Source organism: Rhipicephalus sanguineus, chromosome 1 (genome assembly GCF_013339695.2).
Source record: "Rhipicephalus sanguineus isolate Rsan-2018 chromosome 1, BIME_Rsan_1.4, whole genome shotgun sequence".
In the NCBI taxonomy this organism is placed as follows: domain Eukaryota; kingdom Metazoa; phylum Arthropoda; class Arachnida; order Ixodida; family Ixodidae; genus Rhipicephalus; species Rhipicephalus sanguineus.
The window spans coordinates 219231670-219250568 of NC_051176.1; the positions used below are offsets into that span (position 1 = coordinate 219231670).

The 18899-nt window shown below is 40.0% G+C and overlaps 1 protein-coding gene across 5 annotated transcripts in view; it reads left to right on the plus strand.

The window, feature by feature from the left end:
- LOC119372248 (centrosomal protein of 89 kDa) overlaps positions 1-18899 on the plus strand; it is a 52029-nt gene that overhangs the window by 22352 nt on the left and 10778 nt on the right. For 2 of the 5 annotated variants that reach the window (XM_037642731.2, XM_037642726.2), the window contains exons 5-13: positions 2167-2291; positions 2450-2526; positions 3239-3324; positions 5274-5433; positions 5521-5584; positions 13866-14069; positions 17116-17157; positions 17448-17537; positions 18437-18483. In XM_037642731.2, coding sequence (XP_037498659.1) covers positions 2167-2291; positions 2450-2526; positions 3239-3324; positions 5274-5433; positions 5521-5584; positions 13866-14069; positions 17116-17157; positions 17448-17537; positions 18437-18483 — 895 coding nt within the window. Of the gene's footprint in view, positions 1-2166; positions 2292-2449; positions 2527-3238; positions 3325-5273; positions 5434-5520; positions 5585-13865; positions 14070-17115; positions 17158-17447; positions 17538-18389; positions 18484-18899 lie in introns of all 5 variants that reach the window. The other 3 variants (XR_005179495.2, XR_007417663.1, XR_007417664.1) reach the window with 2 other exon arrangements.

The following is an 18899-nucleotide window of genomic DNA, read 5'->3' on the forward strand; positions in this document are numbered from 1 at the left end:
ACGGAGCCACGGAAAAAGAATGTCTTTATAGGAATTTTATGCAACGTGACTCCGCGCAGTCTTTTCGTTTTAGTCGAGGGCTGAAACTTGCAAGAACGCTTGCCCGTCTTGGGGCTCCGCGATCGCACTTGCGATGATAAGTTATAGCTATAAAATAATTATATTACATTTACCACTGCGATTACAGAATAATATTCGGGATATAAAATAATAACGAGTGCAAATAAAGCACGGAATAGCGAGATGTTAGCTATATAAGCGCCTGGTCTATTTACTTTCAGTTCGCTTGTTTTGGATAAAAAAGTAGGTCCGTATACAAGAAGCGAAAGAAGATCACTACTTGTCGCTCATAAAACTTCGCCAAATAGCTTGACCCACACTAAAAAAAATTGGGGGACGCTTAAGCTTCGCCTTTAAGAGCTGAACGCGATAGCGATATTCTGCTCCTACTGCGCAGTTCGAACACTACGAGAGTTTAACAGAATGCGCCCACTAAGGCGTGTGCCTTATGTAATGGGTAGCATGCTTTAAACCAGGAGCAATTATGCGCGAGAAACTTCTTCGAAGTTGCGATGCACCCACTACGTGGTCTTAAGGGAATACGCGCACTAATGTGTGCGCCTTTTGTAATGGGTGGCTGTCTTTAAATCACGAAGTCGTTATGATATTGGCATGGTGTGACGCCCTATGGCAATGTACACTTGTACCACGCAATATTACTGCGATATTACATCTCGTACTGTGACACCTGTATACAGGACGCGTATTTTTGGGAAGCATCAAAGTTACTTTCAGTGCAGCTCCAAGCAGAGGCGTGGCTGTGTGGTAGAACACCTGCTTGCCACGCAGACGGCCTGGGTTCGATTCTCATTCGGACCCAACATTTTTATTATTTATTTTATTTGCAGCTTTTTCGATTTTTCGGTCACGGACATGATGATTTTTCGCTCACAACCAACGGCCCCGACGCCGACAGCGCAATTTCTGCGATACGAGCTCTTTAACGCTATCGCGTTAAAAAAAGAATCGTTTCATCGAGATAAAACGTGAAACGTATTATGTACGCGCAACGTATGAGGAACACACTTGAAGGGACAGACACTTCAAGATAAGAAAATTCGGGTGCGGACGCCACCTTGAAAATCGTGCAACAAACACCGTGACGTCATAGCCTCTGACGGCGTCTACTGGGATCTACGTACGGTTCCTAATCGGTAAAAATGAAGTACATTTACTTCTGAGAGGGCCATGCCAAGTTTCAAGAAGTTTCGTTGAACCAATGACCCAAAAATACTACAAATACAGTTTGAAATCCGTGACGTCATGCGCGGAGATTGCGGCGCGATATTTAAAAATGGAACTTAATTTTGTCCTTGATTTTCTCCTTATGAAACTAATTACGTTCGAGTTCTCAGTGTACACTTTATCAGTATTAACTGATTCGTGGTATCACTTTAGTGTCCCTTTATGAACTGAGCAGAGTCCAGCCCAGCCCTCAAACCCGGGCCCGGCCCTAACTGAGCAGAGTCCAAGCCCGCCACCTCAAACCCGGGCCCGGCCCTAAGCCCGGAGCTTCATACCCGAGCCCGGCCCGGGCCCGCCGTGAAAACTACTTTACCCGGCCCGGCCCGGCCCACGGGCCGGGCCGGGCCCGGGTTTTCGGGTAGGCCCGAGCCCGTGCAGTGCTCTAGAAACTACACATACGAGTTGGCAAGGCGGCAAGACCTTGCACAGAAGCTAGATTTGTGTGTGTCACTGCCATGGGCTTTTTTTCCCCTCTTTTTAACGTGTTAGTCACTACTTTTAGTACAGGTGTGCATAGCACTCTATCAATGCGATATGGGTGCTTTGAGATTTAAAATGTAATTGCACATATTCAGGTATCATAGATAAGCCATGTCACAGTATTTGGAACACAGGCATTATGAAGGCAAATAAGTTGAAAGTCAGCTACCGGTCTGCCTTTTTCAGGTGTGACTATAGGTTTGGTTTTGCTTACCTAACAGTTGGTTGTCCAAAGTGAGACTGTACTACTGCCAGGTTTAACTTGATTTTTTTAAACAAAGTTATAGTGTTCGTAAATGTTGCAGAGAGATTTTTTGTCATTAAAGAATATGCATGTGCCTGCAAATGCTTAGAAATAATGAACAAACTTTCTGTACCCAGGGTGCAATTGTCAGCAGTTGGCATCATTACTCCAGGACAACTATGCTATGAAGCATGAACTGCTAACCTACAAGGATCGGATAAAATCCCTTACGACTAAACTAAAACAGTTTGAAGGAATATCGGTAAGCACAGCCATCTAATATGTACCGAGGTTGAGGAAATTGGTCAATTGATGTTCATGTTATACTAACCGCATGGTCTTCTTGCTTTGTATCGATTATAAAGGTGTTAAGAGGGAGGATGGTGGAGTAGTATTAGTGCCACATTTTTATTGCTGCAGGAAGTCATGAAGGAGCTTCAACAGAGTGTTGAAAGGGTATCAGAAGAAAATAAAAGGCTCAAGCAGTATGAGAAATGGTGAGTATGTTACAGGAGGTAACATTCGCATTGCATGTCCAAAGTATGATTCTTGGTTGGCTGCATCCAGATAAAAAAATTCAGCAACTTAGATTATTTGCTTCTTTACAGCTGCTGCAAATGGGCCTATACAGCTTAGAACAATAGAGAGCCGAGTTAGTAGGTATTCATGTTAAAAAGCCAGGAAGTGCCAACGCGGACACAAGAGAGAGAAGTCAAGACAGTGATCGGTGTTTGTGGTGTCTTGACTTCTCTCTTGTGTCCATGTTTACACGCCCTGTCTTTTTAACATGAAGCCTGTACATTTCTTGCATACATTTCATATGTAAAATAATTTGGTCTAAATTATAGCACGGCAAAATCTGACTTCTATGAACTGTCAGTTATAAACTAGCATGTTGTGTTTGTCTGCTTTAGATAATCTTGTAGGCTGAATCTTGTTGCTGAAAGGTAATATTTATTTTGGTGTGGAGTTAAAATGTTGTACATTGAGTGCCTAAATTTTTTTTTGAAAATTTTTAAGTTCTGGCATTGTTTGTAAAGTTTCTGAGGGTTTAAATAAAAAACCCTGCTCCTGACAGTTAATAAAGAATGAATTTTGCTTTCCTGTGTGGCTGTAGTATTCTTGTCGCTCGTCTTGGTAAATCATGTTGCACCTCTATAAAATCAGTTTGCTTTAATATTCTGTGTTTGTTTGGCCAACATTTTCTAGCATTACAGAGGCCAAGACTACAGAACAAGAGAAGCATGACCTTTTTGAGCAGCTCAAGGACGCACAGTCACAGTACAAGTATGATGGTGTGTACTGGAATTTTTGCTGTTCAGCTGAATGCCCCTACTCAGCTCCTGATCATGGAATAAGTGAACTACAAATGATTTCTGATAACCTCCACCTAGCAGATGAAAAGATGAAACGTTGTGGTTGAGTTTGTGTCATCTGATTTCCTGGACTTAATGGATATTTCTCATTGTGAGCTCTCCTTTCAGTGAGGTTACTACCGCAACAACTTTTTTTAAAGCAATAGCTGGAACTTTTATATATATGTATATATATATATATATATATATATATATATATATATATATATATATATATATATATATATATATATATATATATATATATATATATATATATATATATATATATATAGCGAAATTCTGATGCATGAGTAAAATTTATGGAGGGACGAACATTGCTCATACATAAGGTAAACTGTAGTCTGATCTCAACTACAAAAGTCTTTCTGATTAACTTTTAAGTCAATTGTTCTAAGGTGCATGTTACAGCTACAGAATTGAATCAAGGCAGTGCTAAAGTCATATACCATCATACATATTCCATCTGCATGTTCATCCACATATTTGCCACACTAAATTTCATTCTGCTTTTGCTAGACTGCTTCTCTCGAGCTTTGGTATTTTTTGTATTGGATGCAGTGCTGAAGCGCAGAATCAGCAGTTATACTGCATGTCTTACTCGTAACGCAGTTAGCAAGCCAGGCATTTCTAAGGAAATATATTTTGCATGATGACCTCAATGCAAAATATTTTTCGCTCAGAAATTAATGCTGAAATTTCATTTGAGAACAATATTGCACAAAAAAGTTTAGATGGAAATAAAAACCAAGATTGGTATTCAAAATTTTGGAAAAATAAAGCTGGAAATGCTGAACTCTAGTTATGGGTGATGTGCAGGCAAGTTTTCAAAAATTGTTTGGGTTAGTTGCAGGCTTTGTTGAAAATCACAATACAATACAAGCGCTCAAAAACGTTGTATACATGTTTTATGAAGTGTGTTGAATGTTTGTTCGCTTTCCTGGGAGCGTTTAATGTGGCAGTCAGTTACTGTTTGCGTGGGTATTAAAGGGGCGTTTTGGGCGATGTATGGGTAAAGTTTGACTTGCATTACTTAATGATCATGGGCTTTGTAAGATAATAATAACGCAAATGTGTGTAAGTGTTAGAGCATTATTCTGTGCATGTTTTCCTGGCATCCTGGGAGATGTGGTCATGCCACCTAGTTAATGCAGAGCAGGTGTCGGCAACCTTTTGAGGCGTAAGGCCAAGTTGCATGAAGCCGACATTGCGGAGGCCGCACAGCAAACGGGGGGGGGGGGGGTCTTTGCAGGCAAAGAGAAAAAATTCGGTGATTTGACAAGAATGTACAAAACTGGAATAGAAATCATGTTTATTTTCAGCATGCATGTCACAAGCTTGTCTGTCACCTTGTGACAGCATGCATGTTACAAGGTCACAAGATTGCATGTGACAAAGTTACAAAGAATCTTTCTTTCCCCTTTTTTGGACCTGTGCAAAGAAAGGGAGTGAAGACGTTATCTGGCTAGGTGTGAAGATGGGGGGAAATGCCAAATGGAAGTGATCTTTCTTTGTTCCTGTCTAACCCTATCTGAGGTCGAAACTGCATGTCGGCCATCATATAGGAAGTTACAAGGAGAGCGGGGGTTCTGACATCGTTCCGGAGGCTGCACAATACTGCTCCGCGGGCCGCAGGTTGCCGACCCCTAATGTGGAGGATAAAGGGCGTGCTCTCAGTGGCGTGCACATAAAGCTACAGGTTCATTATGGCCCTTGAAGAATGTTTCTTACAGGAGTAGAGAAGCAGCAGCTTCATTGGAAATACGGTTTGTTCAAACCTGAGACGTTGCGCAAGTTTGCTGTATTTTTGTGATGGCGTGCATATTGATTAACGTGCTTATTTATGCTGTCTGGATTGTGGTGCACAGTGGACCACCTGAGCCAGCAGGTGAGCCAGCTGGAGCGTGAGAAGCAAGAGCTGGAAGGGGCCTTAGCCAAGTTACAGCAGGAGCATGACCAGCTGCTCATCTCCACTCAGAACTCTGTCTCCTTCCAGTTCCACACAACAGCTATGCTTGAAGTCAAGAGGTGCGCACCCCACATCAACTGCAGCCGCCCTTAGTAATAAATGGGCCATTGTGTGGTAACTCCATGTCTCTGCTCTCTGCTTTCTAGGCTTTTAGAAGAGCTCAAACAAAAGTACCAAAATGACAAGGAAAATCTCACAGTTAAGGTCCAGGTGAGTTTGTAACAGAAGTCTTGCTTCCTGCTGCTCCTCTGTATTGCTGCGTGCTGCACATACCGCTAATGAATGCAATGGCAAACAAGCACAGAAGCTAGCACACAATCACTAGAGCTGCTGTGCACACTATTTGTTGTAAGCGTGGACACATTTAGCAGCCTTGCCTGGAAATAATGACAAAGCAGGAGAGTACTAACACTCCCACTTTTCTCCCGTGAACTGCTTTGGCACAAATGTAATCTACATCTTGCAGCCCTTTTCTGCCATGCTCAGGCAGAGCTAGGCACATACAACCCAACCTCAAAGCGCCTTTTAGCACCCTCTGCTTAAGATCACAGCTGGTGTATTTACAAATTGTTATGCTTAAGATCTATGCAGTCCAAGTGTGGCTTGTGACTGGCTACCTGCTCATGCCGTACTTTCTCATTCCAATTTTTTACACATTCTGTTATATCACTTTGTTTTGTAAACTGGTTGCTCCCTGCAAATTTGGATGTCATTTGACCTTATAAAACAAATCACTGTTTCTTAGGAAAAAGCAGAAAGAGTGAAAAAAACATAAAATATGTAAATTCAATATTCAGTGCAGTGATCTAAAGCAGCTGACTGCATTTGGTCTGGTCAGTTCACTCGATAGGCAGTGATGTGTTCAAGGGGCCCTGCAACACTTTTTCAGCATGATCAGAAAACGCTGCCGATCGGTAGTCGAGGCTCCTGAGAACATGCAAGCCAAACATTATAGCGCAGCACGCAGCCTGGAATTTACAATTAATTATCGAAGTCAGATAGAAATCGCTCCCTCTTCTTTCTACAAATGATGCCATATACCCAAATTCATGGCCATTGGCTGATTTGAGCATCGTGAGCTGTGTGACCAGGGCCGCCACGGGCAGCCACCACTTGCTAGTGCGCACGCTCGCGATCACACTGAAAGTAAGCCACGTGTTCGAAGAAAAAAAACAGAAAAAGTGCTCAAGGTCATGATGCATGCGTGACGTAGCTTCTTTCCCCCATGCCATCCCTCCCTGCTTAGCCTCCAGCGCGCTCGCCGGGACGAGAGAAGAGAGAAAGCAATTACAGCGTGTGACAAACCTCTGTGACTCTGCTCGTACTTGATGGATTCTAAAATTTTTTGCGGCGGTCAATTCGTGAGGCAATAAACTCTTTATGAAGCCATTCAATGGCTACTTGGAAAACTGTTGCAGGGCCCCTTTATAGACACATATAGTTGTGCAATGGGAAAGATTTCTGCGCACACTCAAACTGCAAAAGAATATGCTAATAAAAAATACTTAGATTACAAGACTGTGTCGGCCCATCCCACATGCATTTTACAAAAAGATATTTCTGTAACTAGAGCTCTGTCAAATGTAGGGACAGCGAATTGGCATTGTATGAATTCTTTGTTTGTGTGACATTGTAATTGTGACAAAGAGGCATCTGAATTAGGTTAATTGTACTGCTTACTTAGGTATTGCATTTACTGTTGTCAAAGCACCAACAAAGTTCCTTGGAAGTGTTAAAGTAGGTATGTGCTGCTCTGGAGATTCACTGTTAATGAGCGTTGCACAATAGAACAATGAGTAAGATACTTTGGTCTTTCATATGGCTTTTTTTTTGGTCTGCGAGTCTTTCTTCATCACATTGAGATCAAATACAAGACGTACATAGAATTGATGCTCAACCGGACATGCAATTTTAATTGCACCTGAGCATGCCGTTGTCGGAATGCAAGTTGACTGTGATGCACTCACCAAGCACTCAAGTCGTCATACTGGCAGTGGTCGATGTAGCATTCTTTTGCCGCTGTGGCTTTTACATTTCTTGTTCTCTACATGCTTTAAGCACTTAAAAAGTGAATCACTGGAGTGGAGGTCATTAATGCTGTAAAAGAGCCAACGTAACATTAAAGAGCAGCATAATTTCAGTTGTTCATGAACACATGAAGCCAACATGAAAGCATTTGGGAAATTACTTGCTTGTTTAATTGAAATGCAGAAATTATATGGGTTAGAGAAATGAAGGTTCTAGATGCTGAAATGGCTCCAGCCACAGTTTCTTAAATGAACTCAACGTTTCAGGACCCTTTCGGGACCAAACAGAACCCGAAATGTTGGGTCTGTTTCAAAAACTCTGGCTGGAGCTATTTTGGCATCTAGAATTATTTCACTCAGCCAGAGAGATCTCTATCAAAATGTTTAGATTTATGAAGTGAAAGTATACAAAAAGAAGCTCACCACCAGTGGAAGCCAAATCCACGCTTTTATGCACGCGAGCTAAGGAGACGGCTGTCCTCACGTCCACATTCTTGGGTATGTACGTAAGTACACAAGATCTTTCCCTGGGAGTTCTGGCCAGTTCCACTCATGACCATGGTGGCAGATGTGGCTCGTCCTTTTAACCACAGGTGTTGCATGGTACTCAGAACTTTGGAGAGGGTCACTAATCAATAATGCTTATGCTGCTGAAGGGCATTGAAGCAGCCATCAAAACTCGTATCAGCTTTGACACCTTCAGGTAACATATGATGGTTCATGTCATAAAATTTAGCTTTGGAAACAATGCAAAGATGAAAGACACAAACACAATTGTTCTCTCCATTCGTCTTTCTAATTTTTAGACCGAGATTTTTGTGCATGTATAAATGCCAATTTGTTCAGTTCACCCTTGCTAATAATGAAGTTAACTGCTCCATCACCATCCTCTACTAACAAGGTTAGATACTTTGCTCCACCCAAGCACACTGCATTAAACAATATCGATGAAACTTACAAAACCACATTGTTATTCCACTTCAGGAGCACATATTTTCCCGTGTGCCATTTTTGGAGCCTTTACAATATTAAAATCAGTGAATCGGTGTTCAGAAGACATATTCATTGGATGAATTATGAGCAACCAATTCGCTTAACTACACAATGCATTGATGTTGCAGATTTTGACATCATTGGCTGTACCTTGATCATGTCTCCTCTTTGCTAAGACATGTTATGCACTTAAAATGGCCTGTACCAAATTCTTTCATGATACAGAGTATCACTTCGTGCAATTTCGTCTAAGCTGCTAATTAATTGTTGCTCACCAGCATTGCAGTATCTTAATGCTTTTTTTTAATTGTCATGAAAATTTTAGTCAAGCTTGATATAGTGACAGCAGCTGCTGTGAGGGGTGCCACTGCGGACAAGGGGGCTACAGTTGATGCTGATATTGGTTTGCTTTGGCGGTTTCCATTGCAAAAACTTGCTCACATAGTTTTGCAGTAATGATTTAAGCCTATCGCTTGCATAGAAAAAAAATTCACAGGGTCCTTTGTGCAATCACCTAAGACGACTTGAAGGCAAAAGCCACCTTCTTTTTCTTCTCAGTCGATGTATCAGGGAGCCTACATGAATGGCCAGTCATGTAGGCTCCCTAGATGTATTTATCCTGCCCCGCCACCCTCCGAAAGCTTTGAGCACCTAGCGTGGCTTTGCACTGCCTCCAGGATCGGAGGCACCTCACCTGGTTTTGCACTGCCTCCGTGATCAGGCCACCTTTGACCAAGCTACGATGTCATGTGACGACGATATAGGCTTATGCCATAGGAGTGAATGAATGAGACGGCTGAACCAGAATCGACTCCAGCAGGGAACACGAGCCGTGGCTTCACGTGCCACTGAGAAACGCCGCCTTTATTTCCTTGAGGTCGCGAGCTCTCTGGTTTTGTTCGCCGCCCAAAGGAGGGCACTTAACGGCATTATGTGGCGTTACATCACATGATGTCACGCCAGAATTTGTGACGTCATGATGACGTCACAAATTTTTGCAATCTGTGACGTCATGATGACATCATCTGGTGACGTCATCCCATGATGATGATTTTTTGCACCACTCGTCCCCAACGCCGCAGAACACGAGACACCGACACCGACGGTCAGATTTCGTGTTTAGTGAGGCATATAAGGCTTTCGCCTTAATATATGAGAAAAAATTTAGGGTAAAATTATAGCTTGCAGAACACTCAAGTGACATGAGGATGCTCATTGTGACACTGTATTGGCTGTTTGAAGCGATTCTTGTACCAAAATGATATGCTGCGCAATGCTTAAATATTTCTGACTGATTTTACTTTAAAAGTTTACTTTCGGTTATCTTACAGCATCACAGCTAAGCATAACCTCTTCACTACCAGCGTCCACGTTTGCGGACATGACTTCTTAAACAAATTACACAACAGGAAACTGATCAATGTCATTGAAAACTCACGCCGTTGTCCCCCAGAGTGTCCTTTACTCATACTCCAAGCGTGAGCAGCAAAAGACAACATTAGCAACTGGTGTGCAAACAAAACAAAAAGGTGGTGTGCAGATCACGCAGCACGCAGCCGCATAGGCCTAGCTGCTTAATGTTTTAGAATTAATATTTCTTTGGCATACAAAGTAGTGCCAACAGAAGTTATATTCCATTGGACTTGAGCAATCATTTAAAAAAAAGCCAGAATTCGCATTTATCGGCTGTGTTTTTGCAATGTTTGCAACTAAACTTCCCATTTGTTGAGACCGAGTTTTACGCAAATTGAAAACAAAACTTTTTTCGCAATGTTCTTTTTTTTCCTCTCTTGGAAGCCCGAGAAATAAGATTTTGCAAGCTGCATTTCTTTTTCATGCCTAAATCTTTGTTAAGTAGTGAAGAGGATAGAAGTAGTAGACAATCTCCAATGTAAGACCATGTGCTATGTAGACAATGTGGTTATGTAAAACTTACGAAAATTTTGAAGCTGTTATAAAACGTAAGAAAGAGCACATTTCATGGAAAAGTTGGAAAGGCTGGAAAAATGTGCTAGCCTTTCTTAATATATTTATAGTCTTAATATATATATAATCTTCAAAAGTTTTGGCTAGATGTTGATATTTAAAACAAGTAACATCCTTTTTTATTCCCTCAGACATGCTTGGTAGCTCAGGTTTTTTTTCTACTGATTACAAAAGCTTCACTATATTGCCCAATTTGTAAGGAGAAGTCAGTGTACTGCTTGCACACTTCTAGCAGATTAGTTTTCCAGATTTTGGATGTCATGTGGGCAATTACGTGTCGCGAGTTCAAAATGGCAAAAACCATAGGTTGAATGTGTAGATGTGCTTGGACGTATGGAATAGGTGAGAATGGAGCATTTACAAGTAGGTGCTCTTGAAAGCAGTTGACAAGAGCAATATATTCTTCTAAAAATGTTTTCATTTCTTTTGTGACAAAAAGTTTGTCAGTACGAACACATAAAATAAAGAGTAAGCTTTGTTTTCTGAACTTTTCATCCAAACATGTGCCATCTCGAATTTCAGTGCTTGTTCTCATATATAGGACATTTTGGCACAAGATAAGTTTTTTAAAACTTACTAGGTTAAATCTTTGCCTGATTCAAAATTCGATTTAGGGCTTGTAGTACTTTTTTTATGAAAAACAGTGAAAAATAAATCCATGCAAATGCTGCGAAAATTGACGTTTTGATGAGCCTGGTTGCAAAACATGTCCCAAGTAGGACTCTATAAATTGCATTTTCTACTGTCTTGGTTTTTGCAGTATAAAAGAGAAATTTTTGTTATTTTTGAGGAGTAATTGACTAACACTGCTCAACATGTTTAATGCATTTTAGAATAGAGATCCACATGGCATGAAATCTAGTAAATTAATTTATCTTAAAGAAACAACATCCTCATTCCTCATCTAGAAGTGTGTCAGTTTGACTTCAGCAGGCAGACAGCCTACTGAATGCCTTCAAATATGGCATAATGAAGGCTTGAATAGAAAATGATGGTCAAAAAAAAAAAGAAGGAACTTCTGTTGAGGCTTCCCTGGTTAGTATATGATAGAAAGCAAATTCAAATTGTTTCTTTGCAGAAAAGAGCTTGTGGCTTAATTTTCCTAGGAATACAGCCATGGGATGGAAGGGGGCATGCCTTTGTGCCACCATAGTGAAAATGAAATGCAACTTCAGCTGATCATGGTGCTTGCTTTGACACCTAACCTGAAGGATAAGCTACTTGAAAATGCTGCACTGAACTGCCAAGTTCTGTGTACTGACTCAGACTTCTTTTAATAAGCTAGCCAAGCATCTGACATGGCTTTCAACACCAGTTTCTTCATCATTATGAATTTTATGAGAGCTTCAAGTGAAATGGCCCTCTTGTCGTGTCTCTTTTTTTTTTTTTTTATCATCCATGAAAGGCCAGAGCCTTTAGTGGCACAGTAGGCTATGAAACGTGTATCAAGGTTGTGTTTCTGTGCAACAAATTATGGATGTTTAGCTCACCACAAACATAAAAAATGTTACACAAGCTGGATGAAACAATACATGTAACATTTTCTAAAGTGACACCAACCTGACATTTGTGTGGTTTGCACAGTTCACTGCAGTTCATTAAGTAAACTCGAACCGTAAGCTTTTTTTTCACTTTTTATGCCTCCGAAAAAGAAAAGAAGAGCAGTTTGTTTAAACCAAAATTCTGTCATTTTTTTTCAAGCTCTTAAATCTCTAGCTAAATGGCACTGGAAACAACTGCGTGCTTGAGATGACCTCACTGCTCAGCTCCACATCGAAGCATCGCTATCAACAACTTGAATGACGTTGACATATTGTAGCTCTTTTTTTTTTTTTGTAGCAGGCAGCAAACGTATGTGTATTACAGTGTAGCCGCTAAATAAAATGCACACCATGTGTGTTTTGATTACACGTTCATAGTTGCTTACAAAAATGACCATGTACATATGATAGTCCAGCTTTGAAAAGCAGCCCAAAGTAAGTTTTAACAGAATACTCATGAAAATTTTCAAGGCTCTAAATTGTTCTCAAAGGCTGTGGAATGTGATTACTTTATGCGATCCTTCCGAGTGAGTGCTCGGTTTCCTTTTGACACCATGTATGCGTAACGACAAAAACAGCAGATATAATTTGAAGCTCAAAAGTGCTGGGCTGGCATGCTCAGGCTAATATAATTTTTACCTTTGTGGTAACAGCTGAGGTGTTGATTTCATTTTTTGACAAATAAGCTGGGGCATCAGTGCGAAAGATGGCGCAGACTGCAGGCGTAAGACACAGCCCTCGTGTGTGCTGTTTAGCCTGTCTTTTGTGCTGTTTGGTTCTGTTCTACATATACTTGCCAGTGCAGTTCAGATTATTCAAAACACTCGCAGAATGGCGTTGGCCCTTAGTTTTGATCTCTGGTGCAGCAATGTTACAAGTGTATCGTGACACACTTATTGAAATAAATGTCTTCCAGTTAAAAATTCTTCTTGCACATTTGAACATTTAAAGAGTTGAAAGAGAAGTTGTGTTCTTCATGCTGTATAGCCCGATTACACTTCTCAACCACTCAGCATCACTGGGTAAAGCGAAAAATGACACATCTTTGCCTTTCATCTTAAAGTCAGAAGCTGCTAAGGACTGTTCTAGCATCTCCACACGCGGTAAAATGCAAAAAGAAAGTGTACAGTAGCTGTGAAAGTACAATACTAACACATCACTCAGCTGCCGTATTGCTTGCCTAGTGCGCCTTATGACTGCTGACATTTTTTTTCATCCAGAATATTAATAAACTCTATTTAGCAGATAGTGCGTATCTGCCTCTTAAAAGAAAAAAGAACCATGACATGTACAACAAATCGCAATATCTATTGCACTCAAAGCATGTTCTTTAGTAGAAGTCCTGAAGTTTGGCCCAGTGCTTGAATCTTCATCACCAATGTTAGGTAAAATTGACTGGGAGGCAGGATCATTGAATACCAAAGCAGTTCACCACGCATTTTACTCATGTTCAATGTGTGCGTTTACAAGCCATATCCTTATCATAGCAATGTCTTTAGTAATATTATCTTTAGTAAAACAATAACTGCAAGAGCATGTTGAATGTTGACTGCATACATAGCCTGCAGGAACTATTATAAATTTTTCAAAAAGATTAGCTAATGATGGTTATGTGGTTAACAGAGAAAACATGTAGATTTCTTGTTTTGCATAAATGCACGCATACTTAATTTATAATGAATGTTGGGCTTAGGAAATGCTTTCCTCAATTCGAAATTCAGATAAAAAGGTTAGCATAGATGTATGAGTAATATGTTTGGCTTTTTGATGTTTTGTTTTTCTGTCACATTTGTACATCTAACACTGAAAGGCCAAATGGCATCTGTTCATTACATTGTTGGATTTTGTGATGGTAGACATCTTTGTGTCTGCATTCTCCACGACAGTGAAATTTATGTGCTGTTCGAAGACAAAGCACACATCTCCCTTTTTCTAATTGTGCAGCTGGCCGAACAAGAACGGCAGGAGCTGAAACAGCAGCTGGTACAGCTGGAAGAAGAAGTGGGATGGCTACGGAGTGACCATAGTGCTCTCTCAGGTGCCTACCGCCGAGCTGTTCGCCAAAACCACACATTAGTCACCCATCTTCGTGAACTTCAGGATGATGACTCTGAGATGCACTCACTCCTGTCATCACTTCTTGTCACTGTATGTCACTTTTGCTACGAGTGTCTGATTGTACATATGCACACACACATATGAAAAACCTACGCATTATAAAAAAAACAAGCAAGAGAAATCAGTACATATTAAATGAGGCACAATGGACAAAAAGGTAACGCTGGAGTAAGCCTGAAAGAAAAAGTTTGAATGTAAATTTGGAAGGTTAGAGTGATTTGGCTGCCCATGTAAAGTGTCCTTGTAGTACTACAGTATGAAGCCAACAGAAAATCAAGCAAAGGGAAGCATAGGAGGCATTATTTGTAATTTTTAATTGAAGTGTGGTAATTATGAGATGAAGGAAAATGAAAGTATGAAAAAGCAACTTGCCACCGGTGGGGACTGAACCCACAACCTTCACATTACAAGTGCAATGCAGTACCAGTTGTACTAGGGCATTGGCTGTTCCCCTGTCCACGTTTCTTCGTTATTTGTATACGTGTAATGCTGGCAGTGTTAGTTAGTGCCAATTTTAGCCATGATGGCAAATGTGGAACACTCTTTTTGACTCAATGATGCTATGTACTATGTGAATTTTACGAATAGGTCACTGACCAATAAACCCTTGCATGCTACCCAAGGCTGTCAAACCTGCTCGAGTTAAGACACTCGCTGTGAGTTGCGAGTTCGGTTCCCATTAGTCGCATGTTGCTTTTTCATCTGTTTTAAGTTACTTTATCTTATAATTATTACATTTCAATTAAAAGCTACAATTAATGCCCCTATGCCTTCCTCGGCTTCATCAGGTTGTGTCTAACAAAAGACAGGCCCCTTAATTGATTCCCCTCTTTTGTTCATTGCACTGCAGGGCATTATTTTAATATGCAATATGACGGAGTCATATGTATAATGGAAATTACTTCAAGCTATGGACGTAGAAGCTCAGCAGACATGTACTCTTGTAATTGTCCTTGCTGGACCACAGCTCAGATGCACCATGTTTTACCTTATGACCTCTCCTTGTCTCATCACAAGGACAGTTGCAGTACCAGTTGACCAAATCCTTTTCGATTTCATTGATTTACTCCCGTTATTCAGTGCTTGGAGAAAACAAATATGGAACCAGTACTACTGGCCCATTGAATGCAGTGCAGAACAATTTTCTGTTAAAAAATTTTGCAATGTTTTCATAGTTAGTAGTATTAACTTTTACTGAGCCAAAACATGATTACTTGCATTCATCACTTCCAAGAGCACCACGTTGGTGTTATCTTTATTGAGTCTGCATTTCCTTTTTATAAAAGTACTTACAGAACACTGAAAGATAAAAAGCTCAGCTACTGTAATAACCTGCGTGCTATAAGAACCTTTACATGTTGAGAAGAATCTTTTTAGGGGACACAAAAGATGAGGAAGTAAATTTATGCATGTATACTAATGCAACATATAATCTTTCACCACATAAGATTAGCATATAGTAGTACATAAATTCTTAATAAGTTTTGTATGCAAATGTGTAAAGTGAGTTTTGTGCTTACTCATGTTGCACAAGTAATTCAGTGCTGGAATAGCAAAAAGCTGACTTTTGCTGAGCAGGGAGGCTTTGTGTGCAAGAGAAACAGGCAAAAAGGAAAAATTGGGTATTTTAACCATGTGTGAATATCTGCCAGGAATACACAGTTTATTGTTAGTTATTAAAAACAATTCCACAGCTTTAAAACTCAAATGAAAGCTCAGCCTCAGCATTTCTAAACTTTTTCTGCACATCCACAGACAAAAAAAGAACTCCAAATATGTGAAAGTAACACAACATGTAATGCCCGGCACCTTGATGGTTAGTTGAGTGAGAAGCACTGAGCAAGGACTCAGGAGCAATGCAAGTTTTGCAGGGGTTTCTGCACCTTGTTCAATGACACACGGCATGTGCATGATGGCCTCAAAGGATTTACAGACTAAACTAATTGAGCAATTACTGTTGTCACCAGAAGTTTATTTGCCATGGGTCCTACAAAAGGAGATGACTCTCCGAGTAGTTAATGCTTCCAAGGAAAACAATGCAACGCTATGTTGATTTCACGCCTGTTGATATTTCGACTGCGATAGTCCTCCCATACAAAATTGCATAGATGCTATTGCAGTGTACAGCCAAAATTTACAAAATATGAAGGAGGCAACATGATACATAATGTGAGTCAGCCATGTGTCACTTTGCTGCCTTTACGCCCTGTTTGTGGATTCAGGCTAGATTTTAAAAAAGAAGCATGAACTAACGACAGTAGAATCTCGTCAAACGGAACCTCAAGAAACCGAAAGAATGTGTTCTGATTATTGAAACTTTTGTTTACCGAGAAGGATATGCAGAGATGCAGCACTATCTGTCATACACCCTTTTGACATGGTTAGGTTGTGTTAAGCATAACTAAATGAATATAGTAGCTAGTTTGTCCCATGGTATGGGGCACGATTGACGGCCATTCAGTGGACTAGGCTTTGCTAGATGTTTTTGCACTATCCAAATACAAAATCAATCAATCAAAAAACTATTGTTCTGTTCAAGCAGTAGTTCTGTTTAAATGATTTCTCTTGAGAGATTTTATTGTACTACGTACAGATAAAGCTGTTGTTAAAGTACGTTGACATCTTGTATAACTGCTTTTTACAGCATAGTAACAGGGGATGCATCATGTGCACTGCTACTTAAGCTTACTAATAATAAAAAAAATCTTGCTCTAACCAATAGACATTGGTAGCTCACATTGCAATGCTTTAATTTTGCATTTTGGTCGCTGTATAACTATAAGCATTATCAGCCAACATTACTTACTGTGCAGTGCTTACAGTGACCAAAGTAATAAAAAACAAGGCAATATAAAGATTGGGCCTTGCTACTTGTACTCCTACGAATGCTGGTAGCAGCTGTATTAAATTTCAAACTCTAATAGTGAAGGCTGCCCAGCTTCCTACATGCTGTATATGTTCCAAACTTTGGCAATTTTGCAGTTTTTTTTTCAGCTTGTGAAGCCCTTTATTCATTTACTTGTCTGTTAAAAATGTGCTTGTAATTTGTTATTATTTTTTACCTTTTCATTGCCAGGCTCACCAAGTAGTTTCTGAACGAGACAGCTTAGAAATAAAGGTGAGTTAAAAATACACTTACTGCTTGGTAAAAATGAAGATGTTTAAGTGAATCACTTCTCTTTTGTTTTTTGTGATGGTGCAATGTGTATTGGAAAAGTTTTTTTGCTTGGATTAATTTGTTAAGCTTCTCAAGAAGTCACCACTGCACAAACATAACGTGATGAGTGGGACAGAGCATGTAGTTTAGAGATACAGGTGGCCGAGAAGCCCTATGGTTTGTGATCTCACATAAACTGCTAGAACCAGCATTTTTATCTTCCATGATCATTTTCTTTTTGTATGTTGTAGAACGAGGAAAAGGAGAAAGAATGCCAACGCATGTTGGAACTCCTTGGACAGCATAATGTGGATATAGATCAGTTGAACAAATATCTCAAGGTATGTGTAAATGGTGTTACTGTTTCTTTTCTTCTTTATGACAGCACAAATTTTCTTTTTAATTAATAGGTACTCTAAAGAAAGCTCTCTTGATTAAGAACATAAGGTTTGATCATTCAGTTTTCTTTGTTTTGGCCAGCTTTTATCATAGCACAATAAAAAAAGAGGTCCAAATGGAAATTTGAAAAGGGTCGAAATTTGACCTTGTTTGGTTGCTCTTGTTAAAGTAACTTAAAAGTTGCACACTGCCCTTTACTGCAAAATTACCATGCTTGGATAGTTTTGTTGAGTCTTTAAAATAACTCAATAAAACAATGTGTTATGATTCATAAAATGGAGAGCAAGGTTGTAGCTCCTGGAACATATAGATGCTGCTTTTCCATGCCACCTTGTTATTCAGATACACAAGCAGCTTCATTGCTCTTTGTTGAAATGGCAACTGTCTTGCCATAAATGTTAAACAACAACTGCAGTTTTGCTACTGCATTAAATTTTGAGCAGCAAGCTTGAAAAATAGTGCAGAGTGATGTCAAGGAATAAAAAAATACTGGTGGGGCAAAAATGTAAAGCTATGAAATGGTACTTTCCTATGCTAAATGCCACGGTTGAAATGACTGTCAATGTTTCTAGTGGTGCACTGTTCTCTCTCTTTATCATTGCAGCTGGTGTATCAATGATGTTTCATACCCTCGTTAATGTGAGGTCCCCAATTTATAAATTTCAAAAGACCCGACTGTGCAAATGAGAAGCTATATGTATAACTAAGAACAGTGTGTGACTTAAGAGAAATAATGAAATTCGTGTATCGCATTTGATGAATAGTTCTGTGTTGTGGTGTTACTTGCTCTGCAGTACTGAAGAAAAAGAAAAAAAAAATGTTTCTTTTTTTTTTTAATTAGAGCATGCAGGACCAAACAGAGGATGAGAAGTACAAAGCAAAGCTTAGGTGAGTTTGTGAAGACAAAACTTGCTAGATATACATATTTGCATTGCCACTGAACCACAATGGTTGTAACAAATTAATGAACATAAAAAAGAAAAGTCACAGTTTCGCCACAAGGGCGAAGCATGAATGCGATAGCAAGAAATTGAAATGTCAGACGAAGAACCAGAAGCAGCTCAATACTTGCAGCGCGCCGCTGAAACACAGAGAAGGACGCCCTAAAAGAACGCACAGGCATGCACAGCGCAAGCGTGAACTAACAACTCTCACAGTTGTTACGTCTATGTGCTTGAGCAACGCACTGCAAGTGGCAATAATTGAGAATCAGACGCTCTTAGATATTTCTTTTTCTTTTAAACTGCGGCACGTGGAGTGACCCACTGCGTCTCGTGCCACACGGGGGCGTCTGATGCAAGGTG